Source organism: Salarias fasciatus, chromosome 1 (genome assembly GCF_902148845.1).
Source record: "Salarias fasciatus chromosome 1, fSalaFa1.1, whole genome shotgun sequence".
Lineage (NCBI taxonomy): Eukaryota > Metazoa > Chordata > Actinopteri > Blenniiformes > Blenniidae > Salarias > Salarias fasciatus.
The window spans coordinates 2244608-2255689 of NC_043745.1; the positions used below are offsets into that span (position 1 = coordinate 2244608).

Sequence of the window (11082 nt, forward strand, 5' to 3'; positions counted from 1 at the left end):
AATGAAGTGTCTTGTAACAAATACAGCGTTGCAGTTATGAATATATTTTATGAACAAGAACAAAATGATCAGTAGTGTAACCAAACATAAACATACAAATGTAAAGAGGAGAAAATAAAGTAAATAATACAGAATAAATGGGCAGTAAAGGGTTTGTGTAAAACTTGCAAATGTTTGACATGTACAAAAGTGCATATACAATATTTTAATGAAATCTGTCCTTATTTTTCAGGTCTCAACTTCACGGTCTGGTGTGATTTGCTGGTTCTGAAGACGGTTCTCCTGCTTGTTCTTCTCCTGGTTCTCTTGCATTTGAGTATCATCTGCTGCTGCACCCAACATCGAACACTACACAAACATATCTAAACACATTTACGTTTATATTCCAGCACACACTCGGTAACACACACACACACACACACACACACACACACACACACACAACACACACACACACACACACACACACACAGACTCTCACACCGCCGCTCAGTGGTAAGTGGTTTTCCTGCTGCTAAGGTAAGTTGAATCATCAATATCAGTGGATTCACTGGTTTCGCAGGTTTAATATCATTAATCGTGATTGGTCATTGACTGTGGTGTCTTTGTTGAACTAATTGGGTTTTTTCTGTTCTTCAGATGCCGAGAGCCCGGGGGTCATCGGCGTGCTCAGGCCGCGAGACGCAGGCTGGCGCAGCCCCAGGACTGGAGTCCTGCACCTGCTGTTCCGGAGTTTGTGGCCCGTGAGTGTCGCACTGTTCTGAGATGTTTAACTGTTTACCTTTGACTCTGTTGTTGTGTTGTGAGGCAACGTTGCCAGATTGAGGAGAAAGAGTTGAAGAGTGATGTTTTTCACCATGAAACTTCTTAAACGTGATGTAGTGACAAACGCTGTCTATTTCCTTTGTCCTAAACAGGGCGTGGCACAGGCTTTCGGCACCGTGTGCGGAGATGGCCAACTTCTGTCCTGACTGGGAAGTCCCGCAAGTTGGTCACTCCTGCCCGGGATCCGGAGAAGAAGGTATGAGTTGTTATTTTTTTTATGCAGACAGCAATTGCTGGAAGGACTCACAGCTGGTGTCTCTAACCTAAAGCAATGTCTCTGTGAATGCAGATGGTGTTCGTCGTTGGAGACTCGCACCTGAGGGCCATGGTGGACGGGTATGTAGCTGTGCCCGAGGGACCTCTGTGCTTCTCCTATCTGTGTGTTCCAGGTGCAGTGGGCTCTCAGCTGCGGACGGAGCTCCTGCATGCTGACCTGCCCTGGACTCCAGATGCTGTGTGTGTGTGCGCCCCCAGCAACGACCTTGTGTCCCGGACTGTGGACAGCGCAGGTCTCGACTTCAGTGCTCTTCTGACCACGGCCTGCAGCTTCTGGCCCAAGGTGGGTTGATTTTCTACTTGTGGCTGTCAGTAGTGATGCAGAAATTAGCTCTTGATGTTGTGAAGCCACGGGGAGGAAGTTTGGGTTTAAAGATGGAGGCTGATGAATGTTCTTTCAGCTAGGACTGGGCGAAATAGCAATAAATGTGATTACAATATTTTTTTTCATATCATTGTATTTCAATTATAATCATGATATGTTATATTGTTTTTAAACCAGTTTTAAAGCATCTGCACTGAAAAATAAAACTATGGAATAGTTTAACATTTTATGAACAAACCAAGTAAATAGCAATGCAATTAAATAATGTAAACTTGGAAAAATACAAGAACAATTTAACTTAACAGTGCAGTAAATGGGGAAAAAAATCTAGCTGGTGCTAGATTTTATTATCTTGGTAGATAATAAAATCTTGCGATGCACCGTTTTTTTCATTAAAAAGAAGAACTGAACGGTTGTTAAAGTGTGACTGTTTACAGCCGTGAGGATTCAAAACGAAATTCTTTTAAACAGACTAGTGTGGTATTTGTTTACTTGACGGTTTCATAGGCTGTCAGCCATCTTCCTCAGACTGTTGGTCACATGATGTTGCTGTGGCGTGTCTTGTCAGCTAATTTATACAGGTTTTGGCGCTATTTTCCCACTAATGGAAGTGGGAGAATAGTGCAATCTGCAGTTTGACTTCTTAGTGCAGCATCCAGGTGTGTGAAAGCACAGTACATCTGGTATGCTGTACTGAAGAAGTCGAACTGCAGATGGCCCAGGCCTGTCTTCACACCAAGAGCGTTGTCTCGTGGTTTCAGGCAGGAAACGGAGGCTCTCGCTGGTTGTGTTGGTGTTGTTGTTGTGAATGCACAGCTGCTGTGAAGAGACTGTTTTTTCTGCAGCTTGTTCTCCATCACTCCATTTGACTTCATGGCTAAATGTGTCTTTGTAGGTGTTCGTGCTGGACTTCCCTCCACGCCTGAACATTGAGCCTGGCCTTCAGGAGCTGCTGCGTCAGGAATACCATCGTGTCGCAGCACGTATGGGTATGTTAAGGTTTGCTGGTGTAGTGTGGTTGTAATGGTTGTCAGTCATCACAAATGGTTTTTCTGAATCTACATTTGATAACTGAAGGTGTGTGTTCTGTTCTCACTCTTCAGGTGTCCCGTACGTGTCTGTGGCGGAGCACTTTCCCCTGCACCGGTTGGAGCTGTGGTGCCCTGACCAGGTAAGCAGAGCATGTTTTGTTGTTCTGTGATGCAGACCACTCTGTGGTCTTTTTAGGTTAGATACACTGGTTGACTAAAATGTCTCCTTTGCTCCATTTTCAGGTGCAATTGAGTGACTCGCATGGGATGGAGGTTTTGGTCCAGCTGCTGTGGGAGGCTGCTTCCAGCAGCTGGTGCCTCCTCCATCCCAGGCACCGGTGCGTCCCCCTGCGCCAAAGCGTGCCAGGGTTGCTCCCAGGCTGGTGGTGACGGGACACGTCCCCGTGCCCCGTCACAGGAACCCCTGGGAGTGGAGTGTGGTTGGACAGGGGGGCAAGGTAAGGTGTTTCTGAGTTCATGTGTTGTTTAAAGTTTTTGCCATGTTTTCTCAAGTCCCAAAGCAATTCTAATCAATTGTGTCTGGTGTTGTTTTTCATAGGCTGCTCGCCCGGCGGAGGGATCCTCTGCGATCCCTCCCAACCCGGTGTGGTTCAGGGGGCCCATGTTGGACGCCATGGAGAAGGTGTCCCCTTCTTCTGGCTCTGACGGCGGCCCTGCTGTCCCGCCAGCTGGCCAGGTAACTTTCACACTTATTCCATGATGACACTGGTTAACCAAGCAGGAAGACAGTTGTTGAAAAGGAGTTTTTTTTTCCTTCTTCTTCAGACCTCCCGTGTGGTGCGTTGGCCAGCAGGTGTTGGCAGGAGGCACAGAGGGGGAAGGCAGAAGGTTGGTAGAATGTTTGTGTCTTTGATGTAGAATTGGTTGTGACATTAAGCTGGACATTTTGAAATTAAAAAAAGAATGAGTAACTTAACTGAGAGCTGTTGTCCTTTACCTTGCAGGTGTTGGCAACTCCTTCACCTGCTTGTGAGCCCATGTCTGCTTCTTGCCCCAGCCCACCAGTCCCCAGGTTGGTTCTTCGTTTATAGACTGAATGGCTTATTGTAGATGACCTGCTTTATTGGTTCTCAGTTTGAATACGCTGTAAAACTTTCTGCTTCCTTTTTGTGTCAGGTGGACAGCACCAACCCAGGAGGTGGTGGAGGAGGTGTTGCCCCCGACCGCAGGCCCGGTTCCAGCGGCGGTCGGGGAGGAGGTTCCTGCAGCGTGCCTGCTGTGCGACGGAAGCGACGCCTCATCCCCGAAGCTAAGTGTGCCGTTCTTGAGAGTTCCGGGTCAGGCCAGTCAGGTGTTGGTGTTGAGCGCAGCGAGGCCAGCAGCAGTGGTTGATGTCAGGACTGGGATCAGGCTTCTGAAGGCTGTGCAGGGATCCTTCCATCAGGGCAGCTCGAGGTTTATCGATGGTGGGCAGCAGTGCATGGCGATCGCGGGGTTGAGCTTAGCCAGACACACGTTGAACAGTGTGTTCTCGTGGGGGAGGCAGGAGCTTGATGATGCTTTGGTTTCGGGTGATTGTTTCTACAAGTGGGGTCATGAGCCGCCCTGGCTTCAAGCTTGGTCATCGTATCTGTCTGTGACTGACCTGCCAGATCAGATCAAGGTGGATGGTCAGGTGCTGAAATTTACTATTGGCTCACTGCGTCAGGTTGTATGCACATGTCTAAAGGTGAGTACACGTCTGAAGGTGCCTGCGTGATAACAGTGTGTTGTACACTCCTGCCGGGTGGACTAAAGGAGGTCTTTGTTGAAGTGGACACAGTGCATGTCTGCTTACTATGTGTTCCAACACGTCTGCCATCATCTTCGAGGACGGACGGTTTGCTGTGGTGGACAGCCATCCACGGAGTGGTGTTGGCTTGTTTGACCCCAGAGGCACCAGCGTGCTTCTGCAGTTTACAAGTTTTGAGGACCTGGAACACTACATCTCTCAGTTGTTTGACAGCCTAAGTTCAGGGTCAGGCCAGCCGTACTTTGAGCTGTGTGGCATTGATATTGGTGGGGGTGCAGGTCCAGCCCTGTCTGTTGGTCCTCTGGTGAGTCACGTCGCTGAGACGAGTTCTGCTCCAGCACCAGAGTCTCCTGAGGCATCTGAGAGCAAATCATCGGCTGAGGCTCCTGCAGGCTCTTGTGTGTCTGAGAGTGATGTTGGTGTTGCTGCCAGTCCAGCACTGTCTGGTGTTTCTGTGGAGAGTCACGTCACTGTGATGAGTTCTTCTCCACCACCACAGTCCCCTGAGGTCACTGAGTCCAGGACTGTGGCTGAGGCTCCTGTAGGTACTTGTGTCTTTGAGAGTGATGTTGCTGCCAGTCCAGCACTGTCTGAAGTTTCTGTGGAGAGTCACGTCACTGAGATGAGTTCTGCTCCAGCACCACAGTCCCCTGAGGTAACTGAGCGCAGGACTGTGGCTCAGGCTCCTGCAGGTACTTGTGTCTTTGAGAGTGATGTAGGTACTTGTGTCTTTGAGAGTGATGTTGCTGCCAATCCAGCACTGTGTGAAGTTTCTGTGGAGAGTTACGTCGCGGGACGAGTTCTGCTCCAGCACCAGATTCCCTGAGGCGACTGAGAGCAAAACCATTGGCTGAGGCTACTGCAGACACTTGTGTCTTTGAGAGTGGTGTTGCTGCCAGTCCAGCACTGTCTGGAGTTTCTGTTCAGACTGTTGCCAGTGTTGTGAGCAGTGGTTCAACTGCAGAAACAACTGTTACTGATGGCAGGAGGCGTTAGGACTTCTCGTTACACTCGTTTGTTAAAGAAATCAAAGCGCTACAATGCTCCTGAGCTCAACGCTGATGTGGAGTTTGTAGCTGCTGTGAGGAACGAGGAGCTGGTCTTCTGTCCTGTTGATGTTGATGTTTGTCGGACTTTGTGTAGCAGGTTTGGATGTTGACTTTGAGCGGGTAAGTGATTCTGCGTCTAGCCAGGTTGGTTCGCTGGGTGTTCCTTGCAGGAAGGAGAAGGTAGTGGCTGATGGGAAACTGCTTCTTCAGAGCCATCTCTCAGGCTGTGAGTGGCTCTCAGAAGCACCACCGTAAGATCAGACTGGCTGTCTGTAAACAGCTGGAAAAGAGGCAGCTCAGTACCAGGGCTTGTTGAGATCTGAGTTCTCCTCTGTCTCCCAGTACATTCAGCAGTCTAGGATGAGGTTTGTGGGTAGTTGGGCCACAGAGGTGGAAATTCAGGTTACAGCTGACTGGTTAGGAGTTAGTGTGTGTACCTTCACCAATGGACGCTGGTTGAAGTACGGTTGTAGCAGGAAGCAGTTGTCGCCACAGTGTATTTATTTGGAGAATATTGGTGGGACTCATTTTGAGAATGTTGTCTGTGTTTGTGAGCCTGGACTGGAGAGCTGTTATGGGTACTGTAAAGTGACAGAAGGAACATCTTATAACACCAGGTGGAGGAAGACAAAGTCTGCAGATAGATTGGTTGTTGGATGTGAGATGACATTGTTGTTGTTTCTGATGAGGCTGTTCAACATGTTGGTGATGTTAGAAAGAGTCGTAGGTTTTTGCAATCAAAATATTTGAAACAGAAAGAACAGAGAGTTGCGAAAAATAATATTTTGCTCAGGATAGAACGGCGAGAAAGCTACAAGAAGAGATATGGAAAAAATGTGGTTTTCAGGCAGAAAGAGATCTCTAGAATTGTAGAGCAATATTGTAAAGATGTGTCATACAGGGAGAGGGTGAAAGACAGCAGTAAGGTTAAGTATAGAACAGACCTACACACAGGGAGAGGGTGAAAGACAGCAGTAAGGTTAAGTATAGACAGACCCACAACACAGGGAGAGGGTGAAAGACAGCAGTAAGGTTAAGTATAGAACAGACCTACAACACAGGGACAGGGTGAAAGACAGCAGTAAGGTTAAGTATAGAACAGACCTACAGCACAGGGACAGGGTGAAAGACAGCAGTAAGGTTAAGTATAGAACAGACCTACAGCACAGGGACAGGGTGAAAGACAGCAGTAAGGTTAAATATAGAACAGACCTACAACACAGGGAAAGGGTGAAAGACAGCAGTAAGGTTAGTATAGAACAGACCTACAGCACAGGGACAGGGTGAAAGACAACAGTAAGGTTAAGTATAGAACAGACCTACAACACAGGGAGAGGGTGAAAGACAGCAGTAAGGTTAAGTATAGAACAGACCTACAACACAGGACAGGGTGAAAGACAGCAGTGAGATTAAATATAGGAAAGATTTTAGTCATCGGGAGAACAAAAAAGCCATAAGCAGAAGGAAGTATGAGAGTGTAGAACACAGGCAGCAAGTAATTGCTCGTGTAGAGTTGAGTAGGAAGCATTTAAAGGACAAGTCTCAAGATTTGGTTTTGTTATGGATCAGTTTGTTCAGAAGGTTAAAGATGGTCCAGATTTTGTGTGTTGTGTTTGCCATCGGTTGTTGTTCAGGCATCAGGTGCTGAGTTGTCAGAGGGAAGTTTCTAGTTCCAGGTCAGAATCGGCTAGTGTAGCAGACAGGTGCATCAGTGAGGATTATTTGCATCGTTGTAGTGAGGAGTGTGCTGAGCCCTGTCAGCTGATTCTTCTAGAGGACAGCTTTGGATTTGCTACACTTGCCATTCTAAGATCAGTAGAGGTGAGACTCCAGCCGAGTGCTGGATCAATGACCTGCAGCTTGATCCCATTCCACCTGAACTGGGATGCTTGCATAGTTTAGAGCAGCACCTGATCGCATTGCATATTCCGTTCATGAAGATGTTGGCACTGCCTAAAGGAGGGCAGAATGGAGTACATGGACCGGTCACCTGTGTTCCAGCCAACATTGTTCAGACCACGAACGTGTTGCCACGGTCGAGTATGGAAGGCTCTCTGTTACAGGGTCAAGCTGAAGAGAAAGTTGACCTACAAGGGACACTATGAGTACCAGTTTGTGGATACTCTACGTGTCAGGCAGGCGCTAGACTATTTAAAGAGAACTAATGTTTATTATAAAGACATTGAGTTCAATGAGGACTGGGTCATGAGTTTAACAGGCAGGAAGATGAGGAACAGGAAGAGGCTGAGTCAGGCAGTGAGGATGAGACAGTGAAGGAGAAGGTTGATGATCAGGTTGTTGTAGAGGGCCAGGCGGCCCATCAGGAAGGTGGTCAGGTTCAGGAAAGGCCTGCAGTTGTTGTTGAGGAGGAATCAGCAGACATAATTCAAGATGAAATGTTACATGACAGACAGCAACACTGCATGTTTCAGGACACTTGTCTTATGCCTGTGATATTGGTCAGGAGGCTCTAGACCAGTATTTTGAGGACATAGTCAATGTAGCGCCTGCAGAGGGGAACAGTCCAGTCCGGATGCTTCTGATAATTCAAACGAAGCTAAGTGTTTCCCCGTGTTGTTTCCTTTAGGACAGAGGACTTTCCATCATGAGCGGAATCATGCTTTGACATTGTCACGTTATTTTAATAACCGGATCATGCACGCCGATGGCCGTTTTTCGGCAGAATGTTGAATATATCTTTTTTGCTCAGTTCATGTCTGAGATGGACAGGGTGGTGTCTAGTGTTTCTGTTGCACTGCGTAAGGGAAAAGGTGATCAGGGCTCTACACAGATTAGCCAGAGTATGTTGCAGGACGAGGAGTCTCTGAAGCAGCTGCTACAGTTTGATGAGGGTTTCCGGTTCTGAAGCCTATTAGAGGGACTCCTGCGTTCTGGCAGTCTGTGCAGAAGGACATCTTTGCCTGTGTGCGTCAGTTAGGCATCCCGACGTGGTTTTGTTCGTTCTCGTCTGCAGACCTGCGCTGGCAAACCTTCTGACCAGCATCCTGAAACAGGAAGGCAGAGTGCAGACGGTGGAGGATTTGGAGTGGGCAGACAGGTGTGAGTTGTTGCGGCGTAATCCAGTTACTGCGGCCAGGATGTTTGATTACAGGTGGCATTGTTTTCTGAAAGAGGTTCTCATGTCTCCTTCTGAGCCAATTGGCCGAATCATCGATCACTTCTACCGTGTTGAGTTTCAGCAGCGCGGTTCTCCTCATGTTCACTGCTTGTTCTGGATCGAGGGCGCTCCTAAAATTGACCAGAACACAGATGAGGAGGTGGTCGAGTTTATTGACAAGTATGTAACGTGTGAGCTGCCCTCAGACGACGACACATTATTGGACATTGTGTCGTCGGTTCAAACACATTCCAAACGACACTCAAAGTCTTGTCGGAAGAACAAGACGACGTGTCGTTTCCATTTTCCAAAACCTGCTTCTACACGTACATTCCTTTGTAAGATGAAGGAATGTCGCTGTGACAAACAGAAGCTGAAGGAGGCCCAGAAGAATCCTGATTCAGAGAACAAGCTGGTCTGTAAGTGTTTTGATGGCGATAACCCGATGAAGAAGGACGTTGCAAAGGAGATTTTGGCGTCTGTGAGCAAAGCTATCAGGGAGGAGGAGCCGTTTGATAGTGTAGAGGAGTTGTTTGCCAGTCGACACATCAACCAGGATATCTTTGAAATGGCCTACAGGAGGTTGGAGAAGAAGACCAAGGTTGTGTATAGGAGAGGGTTGAATGAGGTGTGGGTAAACCAGTATAGTAAGAAGCTGTTGAAGTGCTGGAACGCTAACATGGACCTTAGCTTTGTCACCGACGCCTACGCCGTAATTGTTTACATCATTTCCTATATTACGAAAGCAGAGAGAGAAATTGGACTACTATTGAACAACGCCCAAAAAGAAGCAAACAAAGAAGGAAACCTCTCTGCTCGAGAAGCCCTGAAGAAGCTGGGCAGTGTATATTTACACAACAGGGACGTTTGTGCCCAGGAGGCGGTGTATAGGCTAACCAACATGCACCTGAAGGAGTGTTCCAGGAAGGTGGTGTTTGTTCCAACAGGGGACAACATCGTGAGGATGAGTTTACCCCTCCATGTCCTGAAGGAGAGGGCGTCATCACATGATCTGAGCTCAGATGATGTGTGGATGACCAGCATAGTGGACCGGTACAGGAACAGGCCTGATGGTGGTGTGTTTGACGACATGTGTATGGCCACGTTTGCTTCGGAGTATCGTGTTCTCACCAGGAATGAAATTTCTCCAAACAGAATCGAGTTGAAGAACAAACTGGGCTTCATTTTGAGGAGAACACGTTCTCAGTTTTCAGTTGTCCGCTACATGCGTTTCAACTTGAACAAACAACGGGAGGCTTATTTTCAGGGTGTGCTTCAGTTGTTCCTTCCTTATAGAAGTGACTCAGAGCTCAAGCCCGAGGGCTTCCAGCTCTTTGAACAGTTCTATAACGACGGTGAGGTGACGTTTGGCGACGGCTCCATCCATAGAGTCAAGGTGGTGGTGGATGAGAACAGGGCCCGGTTTGAGATCGATCCTGAGAACCTGGAGCGTGCTGAGGAGATTGCTCATCAGGTCCACGGCCTTGAGGAAGACGCTTGGGGGAACCTGTGTCCTGAACAGGAACTGGAACGTGACGAGTGTGCTGAAGAGTTGAGAGAGCAACAGGCAGCAGAGATAGCTGGTGAGCAGTTGGTGGAGGGTCTGGAGAACGTTCCAGATCTGCAGGAACGTGGCCGACAGGTGGCCCAGTTAGAGAGGAACAGGCTGGTGTTGTCTCGTGCTGAGGGCTTAGCTCTAGTTAGGTCTCTGAATGAGACACAGCGGGCTGTTTTCTACCAGGTGAGGCAGTGGTGTCTGCAGAAGGTGAGGGGTTGAAAACCCACTGCCTCAGCATGTCTTTCTGACTGGGGGTGCGGGGGTGGGGAAACGCATTTAATCAGGGCCATCCAGTACGAGGCAGGGAGGCTGCTGTCAACACTTTGTGATCAACCAGACGAGATCTGTGTTTTGTTAACAGCTCCAACAGGAATAGCTGCGTACAATTTAAACGCAGCAACAATTCACCACACATTGAGCATCGGCAAACAGTGTAGTTTACCTTACATCCCTCTGGGTGAAGATAAACTAAACTCTCTGCGAGCTAAATTCCGTCACCTCCAAATTCTAGTGATTGATGAGATCAGTATGGTGGATCACCTTCTGTTGGCGTATGTCCATGGGCGCTTGAGGCAGATCAAGCAGACTGGAGACTTTTCCCCATTCGGAAATGTCAGTGTGATCGCTGTGGGAGACTTTTATCAGTTGCCTCCCGTTAAAGGGAAGCCTCTGTATAGCAGTCAGGTGGGTGTGGACCTGTGGTGCCACTTCAGTGTGGTGCAGCTGACCACGGTGGTGAGGCAGAAGGACAGCGTGTTTGCCGAGTTGCTCAACAGGTTGAGAGTGCGTTCCAGAGACACCCCCATGTTAGAGAGTGACGTCCACATCCTGAAGAGCTGTGAGACGGGCGAGGAGAGCTCAGCCTTGCACATTTTCCCCACCAACGTAAAGTGAATGAGCACAACTTGAAGCAGCTGTGTCGGACGTGTCCCGATCCTGTGACCATTGAAGCTCAGGACTTCATGAAACAACAGGAGTACGGGGAAGCTGGAGTTGATGGCGGGCATCACAGTGCGGCGTTGGACACATCCTTAGAGGAGACTCTGAGTCTGGGTCCAGACGCCCGTGTGATGCTGTGTAAGAACGTGGACGGGAAGACGGTCTGGTCAACGGAGCATGTGGCACAGTCACTCATATCCAGTTGAGA

The 11082-nt window shown here is 48.4% G+C and overlaps 1 protein-coding gene across 1 annotated transcript; it reads left to right on the plus strand.

The window, feature by feature from the left end:
- Positions 1-8165: 8165 nt before the first annotated feature.
- On the plus strand, positions 8166-11080 carry LOC115389901 (uncharacterized). The gene is made up of 3 exons (XM_030093482.1): positions 8166-10142; positions 10581-10820; positions 10892-11080. The coding sequence occupies exons 1-3, from the start codon at positions 8358-8360 to the stop codon at positions 11078-11080; spliced, it is 2214 nt and encodes a 737-aa protein (XP_029949342.1). The 5' UTR covers positions 8166-8357.
- The last annotated feature ends 2 nt before the right edge of the window (positions 11081-11082 follow it).

Bases quoted from the DNA above. Each gene is read 5' to 3' on its own strand.
- LOC115389901 (XM_030093482.1), top strand. From the start codon at position 8,358: ATGTTTGATTACAGGTGGCATTGTTTTCTGAAAGAGGTTCTCATGTCT. The intron at 10,143-10,580 runs GTGAGGGGTTGA...GACTTTTATCAG, and splicing joins GGCAGTGGTGTCTGCAGAAG to TTGCCTCCCGTTAAAGGGAA. The intron at 10,821-10,891 runs GTAAAGTGAATG...ATTGAAGCTCAG, and splicing joins TGCACATTTTCCCCACCAAC to GACTTCATGAAACAACAGGA.